Below are 24,796 nucleotides of genomic sequence, written 5' to 3'. Positions count from 1 at the left end.
CTGGTCTCGAACTCCTGGGCTCAGGCAATCCTCTTGCCTCTGCCTCCCAAAGTGCTGGGATCACAGGCATGTATGTGCCCAGTTGTTCCAGATCCTTGTCCCTGATCAATCCAGAACTCCCTGCTGTACAGAATCTACCTTCCTTCCTTTTTGGATTATGAAAACATTTGCCTGCCTTGAACCATCTGATCTCTTGTGTTCTAAGTTAATCCTCAAACATCACCGGAGGCAGCTTAGTGTCCTCATTGCCAAGCTCAATAAGGATACATCCATCTGGGCCAGGAAGTATGAATACAGAACAGCACTTGACACATCTTGAACTTTATTTATTTCCTATCACTGTCCTTACCCCTTTAAGTCTGAAAATAATTAATCTTTTTCTGCTTTTAGACAGAGGGATCAGAAGTCCAAAACTTACCCTCCAACTAGCCATCAGAAATCAGAATATCTTTGATGCTATAGAGCACATATCCCAGATGTACCAAAGGACTCACAATGGACACTAGTAAATGGTAGACAGCATTTACCAAAATAAAATGTGAAACCACTAACAATTCTCCTTGCATTTGGGTACAGCATGCGCATCCTTCCCCCACTGTAAGTAGAGAGAGGAATCTGCTTCTTTGACTATTAACAGACAACCTCAGGACGTTAGAAAGCATACTATATTTTCCAATTCCCTTCACAATTCTTAATATATTTGAAGGAGGTAGGGCTGGAGTTATGCTTTCTATCTGAAAGAAATCTGATGCTAGGGAGGTTAAAAACATCACCTAAGACTTCAGAATTAAAATGGTAGAAATTTTTAAGTGGAAGGAATCCGTCTAATTTCAAGACTTATTTTATAGCTACAGCAATCATGGCAGTGTGGTCTTGGTGGAGGGACAGACACATAGATTAAATGAAACAGAATAGAGAATAGAGAACTCAAAATGGATAATGGACTTACATGTAAAATGTAAAACCACAAAACTTTTTTTAAAAATAGAAGAAGCGAGCCGGGCTCGGTGGCTCAGCCTGTAATCCCGCGCCTTTGGGAGGCTGAGGTGAGTACATTGCCTGAGCCTGCAGGTTCGAGACCCGCCTGGGCAGCGAGACCTCATCTCTACAATAAATCAAAAAATCAGCCAGGCGTGGTAGCGTGCACCTGTAATTCCGGCTACTCGGAAGGCTGAGGCGGAAGGATTGCGGAGCCCAGCAGGTCGAGGCTACGGTGGCCGGGAGCAGCCACTGCACTCCAGTCTGGGTGACAGAGTGAGACTCCAACTCAAAAAATAATAATAAAAATAAATTAAAAAAAGAAGAAGCATAACGAACATTTGTATACCTAACTCTGAATTGTACCCCATGTCTTTACAATAAAAAATAGAAGAAAATCTTTAGAAGTGAGGACTATGCAAAGATTTCTTAGACTTGACACCAAAAGCGCAATCCATAAAAAGAAAAACTTATAAACTGGACTTCATCAAAATTTAAAACAAAACAAAAACAATAAAAGACCTTAGAAATTTAAAAGCCTGGCAGATAAAAATTCAATAGGATGATTAGAATATAGAAATGAAGAAATCTGCTAGAATATAGAACAAAATGACAAAGGAATGACAAAGAAATTTAAAAATAGAAGAGAGAAAACTAGAAAATTAGAAAATCAATCCAGGACAGCCAACATTCAAATAACAGGAATTTCAGAAAATGGGGTGAGAAAAGAAAACTATCAAATAAGACAAACCAAAAAATCTCCCAGAATGTAAGGCTATACATCTCTAGATTAAAAGGGACTACCAAATACCTAACATAATAAATGACAAATACATACACTAAGTGTATCAAGAAAAACAAAGAGAAAATTTATAAATTTCTAGGACAAAAATGTGAGTCACTCCCAAAAGACCAGGCATTAGAATGGCTTAGGATTTCCCAAGTGCAACACTGAAAGCTAAAATATGGTAGAGTGATGTTTTCAAAAATCTGAATGAAATAATTTCCAGTCCAGAATTTTGTACTCAAGTTATGACATGAATAAGCATAGAATAAAGATACTTCTAAGACCTGAAAGTTCTCAAAAATTTGCTTATCATGTACCAGGAAGCTACTGGAGGACCAGCTCCAACAAAATGAGAATGAAAGAGAAGCCAGGTGTTCTAACAAAAAAGGGAGGCAAAGGCAATGCCTAGAAAATTCCAAGATAAGATGATGGCAAATTAAGACCTGAAGAGCAGTCCAGATTCCATTAAGACAGAAGATTGAGAAAGAAATCTTGACAATGATAAGGCAGACAATAATACTAAACTCAAAAATTTCAAAAAATGTTTCATACAACCTAGGGAGAGTTTGGAGTTAAATTGTTGAAAAGTATACAGAAAACTGAGGTCAAAAAAAGGGGGGGGGGGAAGACAATTATAGTGAAAACACAGTCGTATGGGAATGACATAGTAATCATAGTCTACCAGGAGATTCTATAGGAATAGATTTCTTACATCATAATGTAAAAGCTAATATTCATATAACCAATACACTGTTAAAACTTACTGAAATTTTAGAAGAATGGGGACAGAGAATAATGCAAGTACTTGGGGAGTGGGGTGGGCAGGGCATACAAGAGAGCTAAATCCTTACTCACCATAGGAGACACTGTTTAAAATGGAGGAAAACCAAGAACTAGCAATACTAGCATGCTATTGAGAAATATATCAAAAGAATCATTTGAGGTGGTTGCCTATGGACCTTGAAACGACACAGGAGGACCCATTGGGTAACTGCTGGATACTTTTCTAACAAGCTTGATTCACCTATTTGAATATTTAAGCTTTGAAAAAGTATAAGCCAAAAGCAAACCAAAACAAAACCCTCAGAGCTAATACACCACTGGGCCAGAACCTGAATCCATGTCACTGAAATCCTAATAAGGGTTGGACAAGGTGACTTATGCCTGTAATCTCAGCACTTAGGGAGGCAGAGACAAGAGGACTGCCTGAGCCCAGGAGTTCAAGACCAGCCTGGGCAACTTGGTGAGACCTCGGCTCCACAATAAAACAAAAAATTAGCTGGGTGTGGTGATGCACACCTTTAGTTCCAGTTACTTGGAGGACTGAGGTAGAAGGATCACCTGAACTATGCAGGTCGAGGCTGCGGTGACTGTGAATATGCCACTGCACTCAAGCCTAGGTGACAGAGATTAGGACTCAAAAACAAAACAAAACCCCTCCTAATCAGGCCCGATAATTTGTGAGTGCCTAATGTGCCTGTGCTGCTTAGTTCCTCCATTACAGTGCCTGCCTAGAACAAAGTAAACTCTCAACGTGTTTCTGAATGAGTGGGAGAAAGTGAAAGAATGGGATTGCTTTGTAGCACAAGACAATGAATGAGAAGGGCATTCCAGGTAGAGGAAACAGCAGAAGCAAAGACAGGAAACAAAGTGTGTGAGAGCTGAGCAAGCATGGGGCAAGGTTCAGAAAGGAAGAAAAGCAATGATTAGTACTGCCAAAACCCACGGTGTGTATAGAAAAAGATATAGCAAGGGAGTCTGCAGCTGCGTGCTGGGGAGCGGGAAGACACTGGCAACCTGCAGACAGATCTTCGTGGTCTTGACTGTATGTATATGAGCCTCAGGAGATGGTTTGTTTGCTCTGAATGCTGACAGTTCCTTCCCAGATAGTTTCAGCTTTCAGGAATCCAGAGCCGTACCAGGGTCTCTAAAACCCTGAGTCAACTAGTTACTCTAAGCAACCGCTGAAAGGGCAACTCCATAAGGGGTGGAAAGGGCCAAGAAAAGCCTGGTGGAATCCCTGCAATGCCACTCCTCATTTTTTGGATTTCTTTCTGCTCTTTACAAAAGCATTAAAAACCATGGGAACAAAGGAACCATCCTCTGTAGGTGAACATAAGCACATGCCATTACCATTACTCATACACTCATGTCATCCAAAGTCCATCAGGCATTTACTTTATGGCAAGAAGTGTGTTGGAGCATAAAGTTATTTCCAATAGCTTACTTTCTTACAGTAGAACTACTTATAACATAACAGGTTAAGCAATACAATCGTTACAAATAAAAGTGCTATGGAAACAAAGGAATAAAAAACTATACATTTAAAGTTTTTTTATTATGTATACTGTCAAACAGAGATAAAAGAAAGATACTACTCTAACATACTCCCATACAGTCCTAACTCTGCTTTAATCATCAACAACTCTTGGCCAGTCTAATTTCTCTTCTAAACCCACTCATTGTTCTCAAGACACCATATTATTTTCTCCATAATATTTCAGCATGCATATCTAGATTTAGAGATTCTTTAAACGTGATAGAAATCTAAATCTCGAAAAATGAGTAAGTTTTCAAAATTAAGGTACAATTAATATGTAATCAAAGGCACAGATCTGAAGGTGTTCACTTGTGTTCTGACAGCAGTATCCTCCTGTGTAACCACTACTATCTAAAACAACACAGAGAACACTTCCACGGCCTAGAATGTTCCCATACGCCTCATTCTAGTCAATTTCCCACTCCTCGATAGCCACTTTCTGACTTCCATCTCCATAGGTCAATTTTGCCTGTTCTTGGACTTCTATAAATGGAATCAGAGTATTCATGAGGTTTCTGGGTTTGGCCTAGGTTTCTAGGATAAAAAGGGGGAAAAGTGTTCCAGGAGAAAAGAACTATGTATAAAATATAAAGTTGTATAAGAATATGTTCACAGAATGTTGAAAAGTTTAGAAAAATTGAAAACTGAGGATTGGTAACTAACAGGACAAGACTAGAAGAGGCTCATTGGAAAGTTAGATTTTCCAGATTACAAGCCACAATTAATTTCTGGGAATCAAGTTTTAGGAAACTTTTCCCAACATCCAAAACTATTTCTCTGACCTAAAAACTGGTCAGTTCTCTCAATATACTCCTTCCTCGATCACCCTTCAGCTGAGGGTGATCATGGCAGGAGCGGTCCTATATTCCATGGCTGCGCAGTCCCATCTTGTCCAGAGGCCTCTCTGCCATCTCACAGAAGGGAACAAGTCCCCCCCGGCTTTCTTATGAGAGGGTATTATCTGCCCCATTTTAAACAGTCCCGGGTCCAAGGGGCAGCCTTACCATTATCTGGATTTCTCTCTTGCACACCTGGAGATCATGCTCATTGTTGACAAACATGCGTTTCAAGGCACATTTCATCCCATTGCTTGTTCTCACCAGAAACACGATAGCAAATCCACCTGTGAGAGAAACACACACACAAACTCTTTTGAGTCACGCTGAAAAAGTCAATCAGATGACAACAGTGGCTGCAGGTTGCTGCTTTCACTATTAATGGTACTAATGCCACTGTCAGCCAGCCCTAATGTTAGCCCGGCTTAGAAGGCATTCTTAGATTTTTAGAACTCAGAGACATTATGTGGGATTGGGTCAAGAGTCAGAGAAATTGTTCCCAAATACATATCTAAGGATAATGAATATAATTATCCTCCAATAAACCTACAAATAAGCAGATAAATTGAGAAGAAGAAGAAGAAAAAATCCAACTACATTCCAATCATTGTCCTTGGTACTTCAATGCTCTTGTTCAATTTTTACCATAATTCTGTAAGGTTGAGTATTATTTTTCCCTTTAAAACAACAATTACCATTTGAAGAAAATAGAAGCTCAAAGAGATTTCATTCAAACCAATAACTTTTTTTAAAAAAACATAAGTACAGCACTCTTTTCCTCATACCAGAGAGGCTAGGAAATTATTTCAGTAATTACTACTATAAATAACTGTCAATGAACTTCAAGAATCTCCTTCCCTTTCCCTCCTTCCTTACTCTATTCCTCAACTCAAATCTAACAACAGATGCTGAAGATTCCTCCTGCCCTCCCTACCTCATGGGCTACTGAGAAGATACAAGACATAGGTACCATGCTATACTACACAGCAGACATTAAGTAAGTATGACTCAATTATTGGGCTTTTTTTTCAATGTTAAAATGGCTTCTGCAATTCAGTTAAGATTATATCATTAAATTATTCCATTTTGGCATTTTACCTTTTCACATCCATTGTGAAATGATTACCACAATCAAGTTAATTAACACATCTGTCACCATACATCACTGTCATTTTTTTTTCTGGTGAGAGTACTTAAGACCTCCTCTCAGCAAATTTCAAATACATATACAGTTGGGGCAGATGTTTTAACATCCATGCTGAACTTTCTCTTAAAGACAGTTTACAGTTCATTAACAGAAATTATACAGCTCTTACAGGAATTATAAATGCTTAAAATTCATTACACCTTAGTGTTCCACAAATACTCAGAACTCCTATTCAACCTCACCCCCAAAGTACTGTTTGTGGTTCAATGCCATTGGGGTTTTTTTTGGTTTTTTGGTTTTTTGGTTTTTTTGAGTTGGAGTCTCACTCTGCAGCCCAGACTGGAGTGCAGTGGCCACTCCCAGCCACCACAGCCTCGACCTGCTGGGCTCTGGCAATCCTTCCGCCTCAGCCTTCCAAGTAAATGGAACTACAGGCACGCGCTACCACGCCCAGCTCATTTTTTATTTATTGTAGAGACGAGGTCTCGCTGAGTTGCCCAGGCGGGTCTGGAACCCATGGGCTCAGGCAATCCACTCACCTCAGCCTCCCAAAGGCGTGGGATTGCAGGCTGAGCCACCGAGCCCAGCTTTAATGCCACTGTTAAGAGGGATTAGATAGATACCGTGAGGCAAAGCTGTCAAAGTCAAAGGCTTTGGAATAAGCAGCATTTACACTGGACACTCAGTCCATCTGCCTGCCTTGCACACCATCATCATGTAGCGTGAATATTCTTTCCACTGACCCTGTGCAGGAAAAAAAAATGGACAGGCTACTCTTTGCAGGGAGGTGGTCACTAACAGGATAGAGGTGAACACAGAAGGAAGTCATCAGAATGGGAATTTTAGTTGAGGTTATGAAGTAGCATTGGGGCTAGCAGCTACATGTAAAATTGATATAGATCGATAAACAGCTATTATAGAGACCTCAGGCCACTGAGCAATAAGACTTGGGTCCTGAGGTCCTGAGAGTGCCATTCTAATTCCCCTAAGGCTCAACAGCACTTCAGTACCTATCTGTTGATGTCCATGGCACTTCCTGTCATAACTTTACAGTAATTATTCTTTTTTTTTTGAGTTAGAGTCTCACTTTGTTGCACAGACTGGAGTGCAGTGGCAAGCCCACGGTCACTGCAGTCTCAATCTGCTGGGTTCCGGCGATCTTTCCATCTCAACCTTCCAAGTTGCTGGGGCACGCTACCATGCCCAGCTAATTTTTCAGTTTATTGTAGAGACAAAGTCTAGTCAAGTTCCCAGGCTGGTCTTGAACCCCTGGGTTCAGGCAATCCTCTTGCCTCAGTCACCCAAATTGCTGGAATTACAGTCGTGAGCCACTGTGCCCGGCTACAATAATTATTTTTTTTCAAGTAACCGTATGTTTCTGTTCCTTGCAACCAAAAAGAGCCTTAGTCACATAGCACTGTAACACGTTTTCATAAAATACACATATAATTCTTTTTTAAAAATAGTTTTAATGGGCTCAAAAGTTCCAAATGTGCATTGTAATGATTTACTAGATACATGTTTGTATATTTCCTGTTATTATGTTTATTATTCAGATAAACACTAAAACTTACCTTACAATCTTTAATTTTAACTGTCATCTCTCTAATCTTTGTACCTCAATAACATTTTCCATTTTCTTATAATACTATAAAGTCCATTTATACTGCCCAATCATCAATTTTAATTCTAGAGTATTTACTTTAAAAAAAAAGACCCAGCACTGCAAATTAGAGATATTCTCATTCTCTCTCTCTCTCTCTCTCTCTCTCTCTCTCTCTCTCGTGTGTGTGCACACAAAGTTCTCAATTCTAAGATGCATAATTTTTACATTTTACTGCTTAGGGTATCAGAATTTGTCTTGCACTAAATATGTACATTTAATACAGTGGTATTTATCTTTTCTTTTTTCCCCAAAGTTATTAAATTTATAAGGATATCTTATAATTAATTAGAATTGAGGAAAATGGTAGTATAAATTATAAAATTCCTATTTATATTCATAATTATTTTGTAAAAGTCCAATGGGCATCCATTTTATAAATGTTTTGAATTTCTAAAAAAAAGAAAAAATCACAGAACTACAGACTTCACACCAGTAGCACTCTAGAGAGCATTAGGTCCAAGCTTTGTGCTTTACGGGTGGAGAAAGCAAGTGAGACTTAGGAGTTCCGTGGCTAGTTACGGGCAAAACCTGCCGTAGTGTCACACTCCTGACTATCCAAAAAATATCCTTTTGACTTCACTTATCATTCAAAAAAACATGGAGTACCCCTTTAGATAATAAGACATATGACAATGCTGCAAAATAAAAGTTGGAAATAGGCATTTCCTACAGTTCTGTGATGCCTAGCACCTCTGAACGACAAGGCAGGTCTCTTAGAAGCAGAATACTGCAATTTGAGATAACTACCACCAGATGGGAGCAGTGTAGTTTTCTTTGCCAGGTAGCAAGATAACCTTTCCAGCCAGGACTGAAGAAATGGGTCAATCGCCTAACACACAATCAAGCAAGCATGACTGGGTTGAGCCCAGATTCTCAAAGCCTATGACCATGATACATCTAAAAGCAAAGCAATGAGTCACTTTGCCTGACATAGACAAAATCATGTCACTAAGCATCTATGCCAATAAAAGGGCTTATTTGCAGATGAGAAGCATTTAAATCATGAAATCAAAATCCAAGCCTAACAAGATTTGTCAGTCTAAAGTTGTTGGCCACTGTCACTGTGTAGTTGGTCAAATGGAAATGTAAACTACTAAGAAGGCAGAGGGGAGACAGCATCACTCAAGATACTTGAGCACAGGTCCATGTCTGCCACACTGATCGGGGTGATGAGATTCTCAGCCAGGGCTTAAGAGGGCTCAGGCTATTAAAGAAGAAGGCTGTCAACAGAGAAGACTGTCAATAGAGTTGTTTATTTCAGACTGAGTTATATCCCAAGGTCTTGATTAAATGGAAAAATCCAAAGCTGAGCTGGGGATGGTTTGGACAGAGGGGAAAAAAAAAATCTAACATTCAGTTGCCTGTGCCAGTCTCTCTGCCCACTGGCAGTTTTTGAAAAACTATTATAATCTCATTCACAAATTTAGTGAATCACAAAGAGAAAAAGGATCTGATCTATTATGTGAAGTAAGCAAGTAGACAAGATAATTTTGACAGAGACACACTTTGCCTATTAAACATGTAGGGATTTTTTTTTTTTTTTACTTCTACAAGAAAATATGCTTTCTCCGATTTTCTCTAAAATACATAGCACTGTTGGTCTTACTTTCTTCTCCTAACTGTTGGAGATATGGATGGCTATTTACAACTCACCATGAGTTTAGAGGTTTTGTCTTTTGGTTTACCTCTGGGTCACTGTGCCGTAGAACAGTGTCTGGCACACAGTGAGCACTCAATAATGAGCTAACTCTTCTCAATGTTTCCACAGAGGACAGAAAAGGACACAGAGAGTGGCAGAGACTATGGGAAAGTAATGTATATGGCCCACTTGAAGCTACTGTGCAACTCCAGACCATTGTGGCAACATGAACCTGGTTTTGTTAGACCTGTTAATATCTAAAGTTAAGCTGGAAACCCACAATCCCATGTGAAATCTCCAGATTATAATAAAAACTAGTAACAAGTCACATTTCAAATTAACACTGGACAGGCCATGCTGCAGAAGCTAAAGAAAACACATCTGAAAGCTTTCAAGAATCTCCAAGCCTCCAGTTTTCCATGTCTGATCTAGTCCAACTCCTTCATTTTACTAAAGGCCAAGGAGAAGTAACATAGCCCATACTCCATAAAGTTAAAAAATGACTTGCAAATAAATTCACACACACACACACACACACACACACACACACACCACACACACACACACTCATATGTTGGTTATCACAGCTCTTGCCTTTTTTCCCTAAAAAGGAGTTTATGGAATATTCCCCACCCGGTATTTGCATATGACTTACTTTAAAGGCATTTCAGAACAAAATATTTCATTTATGTTTTCACAGTAACCAAATGAGATAGGTGAGCAACCTACCATTCCCATTTCCCCAACAGGAAAGAGATGCAGAGAGTTTAAGTTCCTTTCCAAAACACATGGAGCTAGTTAGTAGTGATGGAGTTCAGAATAGCTCCCACACCTTTTTAAATTTAATACAAACTACCCATTTTAAGTACACAGTTTGATGAGTTTCACAACTGTATATACTTTTGTAACCATCGCTTCAACCAATTCATCCCGACAAATAGTTCTTTGTGTCCCGCTGGAAACAACCTCTTCTTCCCTCCCACATCCCCATGTAACTTCAGATCTGCCTTCCATCTCCATAATTTTGCTTGCTCTAGGATAAATGGAATCATACAGCATACATTCATTTGGTCTGGCTTCTTTCATTCAACATATTTCTGAGATTCACCCTCATTATTACATGTATCAACAGTTTTTTGCTTGTTTTGCCACTAGTATCCCATTGTAAACATATTCCCGGATTAGTTTATCCACTCTGCTGTTGAAGGACATTTGAATTGTTTCTAGTTCTTGGCTATTATGAATTAAACATTCATATAGTATTCTTTCTTTAGAGACATAGGTAATTATTTCTCTTAGGTATTCTCTTAGGTATATGTCTAGGAAAGGAAGTGTTAGTCATATAGCAAGTGAATATTTTGTTTTAAAAGGATGGCCAAGCAGCTCTCCACAGTAGTTGTACTATTTCACACACCCAGGAACCATATATGAGAGTTCCAGTTGTTCCACATCCTCATCAGCACTTGGTTTTGCAGGTCATTTTCATTTTAGCCATCCATAGTGGGTGTGCAGTGGTTTTAATTTGCATTTCTCTATAGATCCTTCATCATTTTAACTCCTAGGATTAGCTGCTTCCCATCACACTCTTAATGAAGGGCTTTAACAAGCACAGGCCCATGATATCACCAATTAAATCACTGAGACACCTTGGATTTCTACCTCTCAAATAAGCAAAGATGACAGAAGTGCCTGGTTCTCTGCTGGAAGAAGATGGTGGGTGAGAACGTGTAATACACAGAAGAGGATAGTATATAATTTCTAAAACCTCTTTTAGTTCTGACATCAATGAGAGATATGACCTTCAACCAGAACTTTAAAGACAAAGATAAACAAAGCCTCCTCAGGAGCCTCATCGTGCTGTTACACACCAGCTCTGCAAGGAATAAGTGGCACATCTTCCGGCTCTGGATCAAATGCCGATCACGCTCCATGGGACCAGGTCCCAGGGGCTGTTCTGAAGGAATCAGGACACCAGTGACTTCCATTGAGCAAGGAAAAGTGAGGGAGGGGGAGATAAGGTGAGCGGAAAGAAAAGAACAACACCGAATTGATGATCTGGGTAGTGATGGGAAGCAGCTGGGCAGACAATGAGACTGATTAGACCAGGAATATGAGACAAAGAAACCCATCATGGTGCTGAGACAGGGTTTCTGGATTTGCTGCCAAAGAAGTTTTGCTGGATATTTTAAAATCAGGCCTAGATGTTAGGCAATGCAATCCACCACCTGCCTATGTCTTGTGGGTAAAAGAAAGCTGCACTTCACAACGTGAGCCCTGGGTGCACCTTTGGGAATGGCTTCCACTTGCTGAGATAGAAAGACACAGTCAGAGGACCCCAAAGTGAGGAAGATCTCACCCAGGCCCATTTTCTGTTCTTGGTCTTCCAATTTCATGCCGTACTAGCTCATTGGTTCTCTTTTTAAATAAGGTTAAATGCAATGAGTGCTGCTTACTTCACAGTTTCTCTCTGAGTTACCTGAGGAAGAAAGAACGAGCATAATACAGTCTTCTGAAGCTTTGCTAAAGAATCAGACAGGGAATCAAATTAAAGTGGAATTTACCTAGGAGACGTCAATAGAAGAGCAACACTGGACAAGTTACTGGATCTCTTTGGCCTTCATTTCCTCATGTGCAGAAATGAAGACTAAATCAGTGGTTTTTAAACTGGGTTCCCCTGAGCCCTAGGATTACAGAAGGTACTTCAGTGCCAACATGAAGAAAAGCTGACTCCCACTTAGGGACAGGGCTCTGTACACAGCCTCCCTCTCAGCTTCAAACAAAGCAGCTTCACTTTTTTTTTTTTAAGTATTTATTTATTTATTATCGAGTTGTGGGGTACAAGTGAGTTTTACTACATAAGCAGGCTGCATGCAGGTGATGTGTGGGCCTGGTAGTGGACAAGGTTCCCGTTGTCTTATCACATGCCCCCCACCCTCTTCATCCCCTACCTCCCCTAGCAGTACCTAGTGACTGCTGACCCCTCCCTTGAGCTAATGTGATCAGGGCCCACTTATGAGTGAGAACATGCGGAATTCATTTCTGTGTTTCTGCAAATAGTTTATTACATAATATGATGGTCTCCAACTGTATCCAAGTTGCTGCAGTCTATGATTTTGTTCTTCTTTATGGCTGCACAAAGTAGCTCCACTTTCATCTGTGTAATAGTAGTTAGGAAAAAAGGAGGCAACTCTGCTCTAAAGGAGGGAAAAAAGGTACCCAAGAATATTCTGCAGCTAGTATATTATCAAGACAATAGGACCACACCACTGCAAGTCATGCAAATAGCCCTCAAATGCCTACTGCAGGTGTAAACGAATGCAGGCAGCTACATACACTGCACTTTGAGGCAATGCAGATTCTTTTAGAGGCCAACAAGTTAGGTTCAAACCTTGGCTCAGGCAAGCCTCAATCTTCCTGAGGCTGTCCTCTCACCTGTCAAGGGCAGCTGACAAAGCTTTGGAGAGGATTAAATGATACAGGCAAAGCACCTAGCACATCAGGAGGTATGTCACTCCCCTCCTCCCGCCTCCAAAAAAAACCCTTTGCATTTGGTAGGACACCTTACTTATAAAGTTCTGAGTCTAGAATAGCTGGATCTGGACAGATCACATAAAGAAGTGAAACAGTCCAGGCATAACGAAGTGTATGAAAGGAGTCTGATGACACAGACTCACCGTCAGGGAGATCACAGGGAGGAGTGGGGACAGTGGCCACCAGAAAGTGAATGCCTTGGCTCATGGGGCAGCAGTCACTCCTCAACAGCCAGTTGTTGTCATGGAGAAAAGTGGGCTGAGGTTTGCCAAGTCTTTTGATTTCTAAGAGAAGCTAGATTTGTAGGTGAAATCTCCTGATTTTAAAATCAGTCAACAAACTTTTTAGAGACATGGTCATGCTCTGTCACCCAGGCTAGAATGCAGTACTGCAATCATAGCTCACTGCAGACTTGAACTTCTGAGCTCAACTAATTCTCCCATTTCAGCCTCCCAAGTAGCTGAGACTATAGGCACGCACCGCCACACTTGGCAAATTTTAAAATAATTTTTGTAGAGACAGTTTCTCACTATGCTGCCCAGGCTGGTCTTGAACTCCTGGCCTCAAGCAATCTTCCCACCTTGGCCTCCCAAAGTGCTGGGATTCCAGGCGTGAGCCACTGCACCTGACCCAGCAACAAACTTTAAAAAATCTCTTAAAACAGGTTCAGGAAAACATATCTTTAGGCTAGGGCTAAACTAAACAGTCCTGCTTCCATTTTCCAAACATCCTGGAAGGCTGAGGCAGGAGGATCACTTGAGCCCAGGAGTTCAAGACTAGCCTGGGCAACATAATGAGACTCCATCTCTACAAAAAAAATGAAAAAATAGCTGAGCATGGTGGTACCGGCCTGTAGTCTCAGCTACTCTGGAGACTGAAGTGGAAGGATTGCCTGAGCCCAGGAAGCTGAGGCTGTGGTGAGCCATGATCATGCCACTGCACTCCAACCTGGGTGGCAGAGTGATACCCTGACTCAAAAAAAAACCCCCCAAAAACCAAAAAACAGCTTCCACTTGACCACTGGGACAGTGAGGCACAGAGAAAAAAAGCCTATGGCCTCCCTAGTACTGCCACCTAGTGGCAGAGCCAGGGCTATACTCCAGGCATGCCAATTCTTGGTCTACCCATCCTCTGAAGCTGCCCTTCCCTCCCTAAAGCAGCAGGCCATCAGGAACACCTCCACTCCTAGGGAAGGGAGAAGAGAAATGGCATAGGGAAAGGCAAGAGGGCTATCCACTAGGGCTATCAGCGCTGCCTCCCTAGCTGCCCACAGTGTTTGAGAGCTCCCATAGGGAGTGACCACCAAGAGGCTAACCTTACACAAGTTAGTCACACTGAAGACAACTTTGCCAAAGTTTCGGAAGAAAAAAAGTTTTTCAGAACTCTAGAACAGATGGCAAGGAGCATAGTAAAGCTTATTCCAGAAGAAAAGGTCAATCCAAAGCACGTGTCAACACTGATTTCAGTGGGGGCTTGGGGTTTGGTTCTCTAATGTCAGCCATCCTCTCTTGCCTCAAATTAAAAATCACCATGTGCCAGCTCCTTCTGGGGAACGTGTCATAACAGTCTTTCCCCCAAGGCAGAAAGAATACCCAGATGGGGATGACTTGAGGTATTAGACTCCCTCTCTCCCCAGTTGGACTGTGGGCACAAAATCAGAGACTGGCAAACATTAGTGATGGTACAGAAACATCAAGAAAACCCAATCAAGGTCACAGTCCAGACTAAACATGGGGCACTGGCACTTGGTTGTTCCCTTTGGGACTGTGATGACTGGGAAGCATCTCCTCTGAGCTTCTCCTTATGGGGTTTGGCAAGAGTCTATCCCAATCCCCCAAAAAATTTCCAAAAAAGACACCTGCCTGCCTGAATCAAAAGGGAAGAGTTTAAGTCACATTGGCTCACACACACTAGAGGCTTGTGAATTACTGCACCTGGAACCAAAGCACTGGGCCTAGGCTGCCAACGGCACAAAAGAGGGCCTTTCCCCCAGCTGCCCGGCCCTTCCTTTGCTGTACTGTAGGCATGGGGTTAGCCATCTGGCCAGTGTAGAGAGATATGGTGAGACAATAGTAGGGCCATATTCTTTGTTCATTTAAATCCATGGAGTAACTTCCCCAGGTCAGACAGCCATTCTCTGTTCTCCACATTATAGCCAGTGATCACTTAAGAACAGAAATTGAGTATCATTCACCTATTTGAAACGTCTCAGTGGTTTCTCACCCCTCTTGGAATAAAACTCTAAAGGCTGACCAAGGCCATCTAGGCCTCCCCATGACCATGACCTCTCTCCAGCCCAGTTCATACACCACAGCCTGCACTGCTCATTCTCTTCTAGCCACAAGGTGCTTCTTTCTTCTTCGTGGTTGCTCACACTCTGGCCCACCTAAGGATCATTGTGCGTGCTTCTACCTTTGCCCCTTTCACCCTATGCTTGGCCTGAGTCACTCCGATTAACCATCCTTCAGGTTTCAGGTTAACTGTTATTTCCTTAGCTGGGACCTCCCTGATTGCCACTGGCCCCACTTCCCTTGGATTAGATGCAGTCCCTCGTTATACCTGGCACCCTCCAGGACACATCATGAGTACAATTAAATACCTATGGGGTAATTCTTGGTCAATGCCTTCTTCCCTATTATGCTATAAATTGTGCAACGCAGGGATGATGACTGATTCACTGTGGCATCTCTGTCACCCAGCAGGGTGGCTGCTACATAACAGGTTCTCAAGTGTTTGCTACACAATGTGTTTGCCTAGTACCCATAAGGATACCCCAAAAAAGAGATAACAGTAACAAGACAAAGCTACAATGACAATAACAAAAAGTCCCAGGTTTTCAGAAGGGTACGGTCTAGTAGGAGTTAGAAGGGACATATATTGAGAGAACGCCCTCTCGGTGACAAGGCAGAAATGGCCCAAATGAGAGCACTGTGAGACAAAGGCCGCCTGAACCCTTCGTGCTAGAGCAACACGCTCAAGGTGGAGCTTACGGGAACTTCACAGGAACCTCTGTGCTGTCACAATAGCAAATACTTGTCCTACACAAGGCCCCTTCTTTCAAAAATAACACTTGCGCTGCAAATGAAAACTCTTCAGTTGAGAAGGAAAAGAAATCAAATAGTCCAATCTCAATCCTACAGCATCCCTCTCCAGGAGGAGTGGAGAGTCTCTTGGGCATGAATTGCGCTCGCCCCTCTAAGCCACCAGGCTGCAATCTCCTAATAGGCGGTGAGCAGCTGAAATTAGCCTGAGGGACAGACATCAATGCAGATGCATCAGCCCCCAAAGTCGCACCTTCAAGCTCTGGCTCTAATCATTTCTACCAGGATTCCATGTGTACTACTGTTCTACTTTCTCCACAGGAGAAGAGGGGATTCAGGAAAGCTGATATTTTGGCTGACATTCTCTCCCCTTGCAAATGTGAATTCCAGGGCATTCCAGTTTAACTTCATGCATTAAACTTAGTTTTCTGCACTTACTGCTTTTGTCTATAAGATCAGGCTAAATAGCTCTGAGTCCTGATCCAGAGAGCTCTTTCTAGTGTGGTGTCCTGAGGTCAAGAGCCAGGTTATGGGACATGCAGTGGCATCAAAGGTACATAAAAGTTTTCAACTCTTCTGGTTTTATTAGAACTGGTCTCCAGACCATTTTATCCAGGTCACTGAATTCTGACCCAACCCTCCGACTTCTGAAAGGAGATGGGCTCGCATCCTGAAAAGCAGGCTGACATCTTCTCAGCTCTCAACAATTAATTCCAGAGCATTTCAACTTAACTTTATGTTAAAGCCTTTCCTCTGAGATTTTGACTGTATGACCATATTACTGTCACCCAGCAGCCCCTAGGGTCACGATCCTTCATTCAAGACTACGCATCAGCTCACAATCTCCTCACCCCAACTCCCACATAAGCCAAGCTGATTTCCCTGAGCCTTAACAATTATATCCCTAAGCCTGAATCCATCCCTTCTACTCCATCCCTAATGCTTTTTTAGTTCACGCCCTCTTTTCTTACCAAAAGAACTAAAATAAAGTCCTAAGTTTTCTGCACCCCAGATTTCTAAAACTACTCTTAAAAACATTCATTAGTCCTTCAAATCAGAAAAAAATCCAAATGCCTTCATGCAGCAGTATATTGGAACATCTATGTTTCCCCAATTTATTATGAAAAATTTCAAACAAAAAAAGGTTGAAAGGATCATACTGCAAACATATACCCCCCACCTAGTATCTACAATTCTTAACATTTTGCTATACCTCCTTTATCAACTATTTATCATCCACCTATCCAAACATCAACTCATCTTATTTTTGATGCATTTCCAAGTCAGTTGTAGACTTCAGCGCAGTTCACCCTAAATACTCTGACATACATATCCTTAGTGTTCAGAACTCATGGTTCTTTTGGAGATTAGGGGGGTAGATAAAATGTATTTACGGTGAGATGTACAAATGTTAATTGGATGAGTTCTGATAAGCGTATACACTCAAACAACTCAAACCCTCATCAAAATAGAAAATCTTTCCATCTCACAGAAAGTCCCTCAAGCCCCTTTCCAAACAATCCCACTCACATTCCCCAAGGGGCAATCACTACTCTCTAAATTTTTTCACCTGTTACAGTTTTGTCTACTTTAGAACTTCACAGAAACAGAATCATAGAGCATGGTGCTTTTTTTGCGTAAGGATATTTTGCTCAACATAACAGTTTATATTGTTGAGTGTAGTAGTAGTTTATTTTTTATTGCTGACCAGTATTCCATTCTTTGAATAATCCTGTCTGTCCTTTCTCTTAGAGATGGACACGTGGGTTATTTCAGATTGATTTGGAGCTAATATAGAGAAAGCTCTATGAGCATTCTTGTACAAAAGTCTTAGTGTCAAGTTTTTATTTCTCTGGGATAAATACCTAAGAGTAGAAGGCTGGGTCACTGGGTAGGTACATATTTAACTCTATAAGAAACTGCCAGACCTTTACCCAAAGTGACTGTACCGTTTTATACCATATACCAACAAGGTATGACGGTTCCAGACTCTTCACCGTTCGCATGCTGCCCCCCCATCCAGCCCAGTCTCCCAGTACTCGCTCTTCCTCCCACCACCAAGTGTTCAGAACTTCAATCTTTTTGCCACTTTACTTCCAAGAGGTTTACACATGCTGTTCCCTCTGCCTGGAATATTCTGCCCCAATCTTCTGCTCAATAAAAAGAGTTTAAGATTGTGAAAATAATACCTCTTCTGGAAAGCCTTCCCTCATCCTGCCAATCACCCTGGTTTTCAAATGACCACATATTTGGCCTGCACCTCTATTTTGTTGCACTTATCACAATGTGTAATGAATATCTTGGACTTGTCACTCTCTCCACTAGATAGACCAAGGCAAAGAGGAAGTCACTCTCTCTGCCTTAGTAGAAATGATACTTATTTCTATACCAGTTTACGTACTTTGAATACTGTGAACCCATAAGGACAATATTCTAGATTGTTCTCTGGGTGGGCACCTGGAAAATGAGTCACCAAAGAAAATAAAACTGACAAGGGCAACCCCCTCAGGTCCCTTCCCACTGTGGGAGCTTTTCTGTCCTCTCGATAAATCCTACTTTCTCAAAAAAAAAAGAGAGAGAGAGAAAAGAAAAGAAAACTGACAAAAAGAGCTTCTTCTTTATCTTGGAATCCTTAGGCTTAGCACATGATAGATAATCAATAGATGTTTGATAAACGAATAGCAAATTCAATTATTTTGTTTCCCTACTTATAATTCTCATCTAGCTCTCGACCACCTGCAAGATTAAATATTTTTTAAATGGAGTACAGGCCAGGCATGGTGGTTCAAGTCTGTAATCAAGCACTGCCAGCCTAGGCAACATGGTGAGACCTCGCCTCTACAATAAATTTTAAAAATTAGCCAGACGTGGTAGTACGTGCCTGTAGTTCCAGCTACTTGGAAGGCTGGGGCAGAAGGATTGCCAAAGCCCAGCAGGTCGATGCTAGGGTGACCGTGAGACTCCAACTCAAAAAAAAAAATGGCATATAAGGTCCACCAAAATCTGGAGCCCACAATAAACTCCTGAGAGTGCCTGGAGAGTGTCCTCCAATACCTCAGTGCTGTTTCATGTATTCTCCACTGGAATGCCCGTCCTCTCTTCAACTATAACCTTGTAGGTCTAAGTGTAGCTCAAACCATGCCTTGAACTTTCACTGAACAGAAATTCTGCCCACCCTGATTTTCTTACCCTGACTGAATTCCACTTGTCTGCATATCAGTCTTTCTTACTAGGACTATATTCTCTCAGAGGGCAATGATTTTATTTTATTTTTATTAATTGTAGCAAATATACTAATCTAGTTTACCATACTTTTCACTCCATGCTGAAATCATTAGGTACATTCTATCAAATGCACCTTTTTCCCTGGAGAGACCAATTGAACCAGGAGCAGACAGCCAGAGCACATTCTCCCCTGAGAATCTGAAGTGATGACCCAGGAACTATAATCAGATGGTGCTGTACAACCATGTAGACCAGGCTGATGGCTACTGTCCACCATGTGTAAGGCTCCAAAGGAAGAGAGAGACAGACAGAAGAGCCACTGGTAACTTTCCAATACCTGCAAAATCTAGCTTCACTTCCTGCTCTTGGGTTCTGTATCTGTCCAAGAAATTCCCTTTTGCTTAATGCAATTTAAATTACATTTCTGTTCCCTGCACTCAGTGACACTAAGACACCTTGCGCCAATATGTCTGTAGAACATATAAACTCTGATGTAATCTAGGATTTCAAAAATTTTAACAACTACAAGCTCTTTTAATAGAAACTATCCAGAACAGAGCATTAAAAATTATACTTGATGAGTTAGGATTTTTAAGTTAAGGACCAGATTTACACTAAAAGAACTTGCATTAAAATACAAAGATTAAGGAAGAAAAATGGTCAAAATTCTATTTGGAAAAGAACAGGGGAAAAAAACAGAAAAAAAAAGAAAGAAAGAAAGAAAGAAAAGAACAGCTGCAGGGGTACATGGTCTGAGTTGCTACTGTTCTCTTTTTTCTTTTTCTTTCTTTTTTTTTTTTTTTAAGAGAAAGGGTCTTGCTATGTTGGCCAGGCTGATCTTGAACTCCTGGTCTCAAGCAATCCTCCCATCTCAGCCTCTTAATGTGCTGGAATTACAGGCATGCGCCACTACACCTGGCCTGCTGCTACTTTTCTTGAGCTCACAGATCAATGGAGCAGGGGAGACAAGACTCCCACCACTCAGAGCACTCATTATCTGAGGATGCTGGGAAGATGGTTTTTACCTGGGATTATCAAAAAAAGCAATCACAGAGGATTTAGTTCTCGATGGAAGGAAACACACAGGCTGGAGTCTTTCATATCAGATAGAAAAAAAAAAGCCCGGCTGCAGGCCAACCTGGGGAGACCAATGAAGAAGGTGAGTCTCCAAAAAGGGCCAAGAGCATACAAGCACCAACTAATGTACTGAATTACACCAGGGGGAAACTTCCTCTGACTCTGGAGTAAAAGCAAGGTCAGGACTAGGGTAAGGGGAGTGAGGTACTTGCCTTGGGCACAAAAAGACAGTCAATACTACTAATTTTTCCTTTTGTCTCAGGCTGTGGGCTGGCTAGGCAGAGCAATGTTTCCCATCCTGTCTATTTTAAATTCTACTATTTTGTTTACCATGGTTGTTTGCATTTTTTAATTGCACACAAGTAAGTCTGGGGTGCCCCCTTAAATTCTGCCCTTGAGGCAAGTGGCTCACCCTGGTCCCAGCCCCGTGTGAAACTGTTACTGCACATTAGAAAAGTCTGCCCAGACACTGGCCTCCGGGCAATTCTTCCCTTCTGCCCTATAGATCTGAGAGGTCGAGACATTCTTCAGAGGGGAAATAGAAACTTAGTGAGTGACTCCAAAGGAAGTGAGGGCTGGGGAACAAGAAGAGAAACAGTGCTGTGAAGTTTGTTTCTGGCTTTCAGTGGGAACTCCAGCCAAGCAGTCAGCTCCAGGGATGGCCTCCTCACAAGCCCTCTTGGACACAGCTGAGATCAAACTTGACTCAGGCTCCAAATAAAACATAAAGAAACCAAACTTCACTGAAGCAGAGACCCAGCAGTAACAGCCTAGAAAACAAATGAGTATAAACTCATCAACTAGATTGATAACAAATGGGTACCAACCAGGACAGAACAGAGAGAATATAGTTTGGTGAGGAAGGTGGAGCTTCCAATAACTAGAGCCTTGGAGGCTTAACAAAGGGTTAAAGAGACCACAAGTTCAGTGCAGAACAATCAGAAACCTAAGAAAAAAAGGTCTGAAGCTTAATTAGGAAAGTGCTCAATCACTCGAGCCAGGACAAGGCACCAGGAGAAACAAAGATGTCATAGGGTTTAGATGAGGCTTAAGCCAAAACAAGGAAGAAGCAGATCTGAAGACCAGAGGATCCCACCTGACCTGGAAGAGGAGGAGGACGATTCTGCCCAAGCTTCTAACACTGTTGGTAAGGCTACACATCAAACTGAGAAAAGGGAGAGGAATGTGAGCTAAGTAATCCAGGAGCTATACAAGCAAACAGGCTGAGTTAGGCAGAAAGTCCTCTAGTAGAATGTCAGCTGGCATGTGCCTGGAAAGCAATGTGCATTATGGATAAAAAGTCCAATAAATATTTTTTTAAGAGACAGAATCTCACCTGGGCTGGAGTAGCCACCGTGCCCAGCCTACTGTCATATTTTAAAAAACAAAAAAACAAAATTAAAAACAAAAATCCAAGAATAAAGTGGCACACTCATGGTTCACTGTATTCACCGAAGCCTTGAACTCCAGGCGTCAAGGGATCCTCCTGCTTTGGTCTTCTAAGTTGCTGGGACTACAGGCACGTGTTACCATGCCCGACTAATTAAAACATTTTTTTTTTAGATGAGGTTGTGTTATGTTGCTCAGACTGGTCTTGAACTCCTGGCCTCAAGTGATCCTCCCGTCTTGGCCTCCCAAAATTCTGGTATTATAGGAGTGAGCTTCCTTGCCCAGCCCTCCCAATAGACTTCTTTCTCTTTTTTTGAGTTGAGGTCTCACTCTTTTACCCAGGCTGGAGTGCAGCGGCATGATCACAGCTCACTGCAGCCTTGACCTCCTGGGCTCAGGCAATCCTTCCACCTCAGTCTCCTGAGTAGCTGGGACTACAAGCACACACCACTAAACCTGGCTGAATTTTTTTATTTTTTGTAGAGACAAGATCTCACTATGTTGTGTAGGCTGGTCTCAGACTCCTAGGCTCAAGCAATCCTCCCACCTTAGCCTCCCAAAGTTGTGAGCCACCATGCCCAGCCCCAATCGATGTTTTGACCTCCAAACTCTACTTCTAGGATTCTATCTTAAGGAAATAATCTGAAGTATCCACAAAATACATATAAAAATACTCAAGACAAAAAAAAAAAAAAAAAACTGGCTGGGCTTGGTGGCTCATCCTGTAATCTCAGCACTTTGGGAGGCCAAGGTGAGTGGATTGCCTGAGTCCGGAGGTTCGAGACCCACCCGGGCAACTTGGTGAGACCTTGTCTCTACAATAAATCAAAAACTAGCCGGGCCTGGTAGTGCGTGCCTGTAGTTCTGGCTCCTTGGAAGGCGGAAGAATTGCCAGAGCCCAGCAGGTCGAGGCTGCGGTGACTGGGAGCATGCCACTGCACTCCAGTCTGGGAGACAGAGTGAGATTCCAACTCAAAGTAAAAGAAAAAATAACTATAAGCATTAAAAAATGGAAGTTACTTAAATGCTCAATAAGAAGAAGGGCTAAACAGGGTGACTTGCACCTGTAGTCCCAATATTCAGGTATGAGGCAACAATGCTGAGGCTTGAGCCCAGGAGTTCCAGGTGGCATTGAGCTATGATTGCCCATTGCACTCCAGCCTCAGCGGCAGAGTAAGACTTTGTCTTTTTAAAAAGACAGAAGAAGAAGAAGAAGGTGTGTCCAAGAATGACCAGGAGCACACCAGCACCAACCAATGAACTAAATCATGTGAGAGAAGAATTTTCTTTGTCTCTAGTGTAAAACCAAGGTGAGAACTCAACCTCCTGGACTCAGGCAATCCTTCCACCTTATCCTGCTGAGTAACTGGAACTACAGGTACATGCCACTGCACATGGCTAATTTTTTAATCTTTTTGTAGAGACAAGGTCTCGTTATATTGCCCAGACTGGCCTCAAACTCCTGGGCTCAAGTAATCCTACCACCTTGGCCTCTCAAAGTGCTTGGATTATAGGCGCGAGCCACCAGGCCCAGCCTACTGCCATATTTAAAATAACAAAATAACAAAATTTAAGCCAAAAATCTAAGACAAACAAATTTCAAACTTTAAGATAGAATCCATATTGATCTTTCCTTTTGTCTCTAGCCCCAATATGGCAGGACAGAGCACTATGACTGATTCTGTCTTTATTTTAAGTTCTGATACTCTGGTCATCATGGAGTTTTCTCAGTAATTTATTTCTATGCTTACTGTAATCCTGACTGACTGATTTCCTGGAAAATGTTTCCACCCCTCCATAATGGTCAGGGCAGTGAGGCGGACCAATGCCTGTCTGGTCTGATGGCAGCACTAAGCAGAAACAAAAGAACAAGAATAGCCTAGAGAGGGGAGTAATCTAGTCTAGGGAGCCCCACACACTCTCCCAAGTCCTGCCAGACCACAGCTCTGACAAAGCCCTCCCCCCACACCCCTAGCCCAACCTCTCCCCACAGTGATTAAAAGGACACCCTGCCCCAACCCTAGGGGGAGTGTTCGTCTTGAACAGAATACTACTTTAAAATATGTATGTGTTAACAATTATGCTTGAATTTTAGTGGAGGTATACACATACAATATACATGTAAACATTCTAAAAGTAAGGGAATCGAGGTAAATTATAACAGTTAGCTCAATTAACCATGTTTATGAGAAGTTTATCTGGTTTTTGGTTTTTTTTTGAGTTGGAGTCTCACTCTGTCACCCAGACTGGAGTGCAGTGGCCGCTCCCGGCCACTGCAGCCCCCACCTGCTGTGCTCCGGTGATCCTTCCGCCTCAGCCTTCCAAGTAGCCGGAATTACAGGTATGCGCTACCACACCCTGCTGATTTTTTGATTTATTGCAGAGATGAGGTCTCGCTGCCCAGGCGGGTCTCGAACCTGCGGACTCAGGCATTCCACTCACCTCAGCCTCCCAAAGGCGCGGGATTACAGACTGAACCACCGAGCCCAGCTAGGCTAATTTTTTGATTTGTTGTAGGGATGAGGTCTCTCACCATGTTGCTCAGGCTGGTCTTGAAAGTGTAATCCTTTTGGAGGGAATTTGTATCAAGAGCTTTAAAACTTTTTGATCGAATATTTTTACTTTAAGAAGAGTAAAAAGGTAATGTGAAATACTGTTAGACTTTGTACAAGGAGGATAATTATAGTGGAAACAGTTCATATGCTAACTAATTTATAATGGTTGCTTAGCTTGTGGTGATTGATAAGATAAAATACTCTGTAGCCCTTAAAACTCTATTTTTGATAGATATACTTAAAACTCTATTTTTGATAATATATTGTAAATGCTTATGAATTATTTGTTAGAAAATGTGGATATAAATTTATATATGTGGCATGATCCTACATATCTCATCTTAAATAGGTACCTAATAAAACTGCATATTCCATTTAAAACCTGTTCACCAGCCAGGCTTGGTGGCTCAGGCTGTAATCCCGCGCCTTTGGGAGGCTGCATTGAGTGGATTGCCTGAGCCCACGGGTTCGAGACCTGTCTGGACAGCGAGACCTCATCTCTACAATGAATCAAAAAATCAGCCGGGCATTGTAGCGCATGCCTGTAATTCTGGCTACTCGGAAGACTGAGGCAGAAGGATCGCTGGAGCGCAGCAGGTCGAGGC

The 24,796-nt window shown here is 41.9% G+C and overlaps 1 protein-coding gene across 1 annotated transcript in view; it reads right to left on the bottom strand.

Moving 5' to 3' along the window:
- Positions 1 to 24,796, bottom strand: part of LOC103260774 (AP2-associated protein kinase 1) — a gene marked incomplete at its 3' end in the record, with an annotated part of 124,621 nt that overhangs the window by 29,766 nt on the left and 70,059 nt on the right. The window contains exon 2 of the mRNA XM_021712539.1: positions 5,090 to 5,208. Coding sequence (XP_021568214.1) covers positions 5,090 to 5,208 — 119 coding nt within the window. The remainder of the gene's footprint in view (positions 1 to 5,089; positions 5,209 to 24,796) is intronic.

This window comes from Carlito syrichta, unplaced genomic scaffold (assembly GCF_000164805.1).
Source record: "Carlito syrichta isolate Samal-C Ts95f unplaced genomic scaffold, Tarsius_syrichta-2.0.1 Scaffold303336, whole genome shotgun sequence".
NCBI lineage: Eukaryota > Metazoa > Chordata > Mammalia > Primates > Tarsiidae > Carlito > Carlito syrichta.
This window is presented reverse-complemented; position numbering and strand designations above follow the sequence as displayed.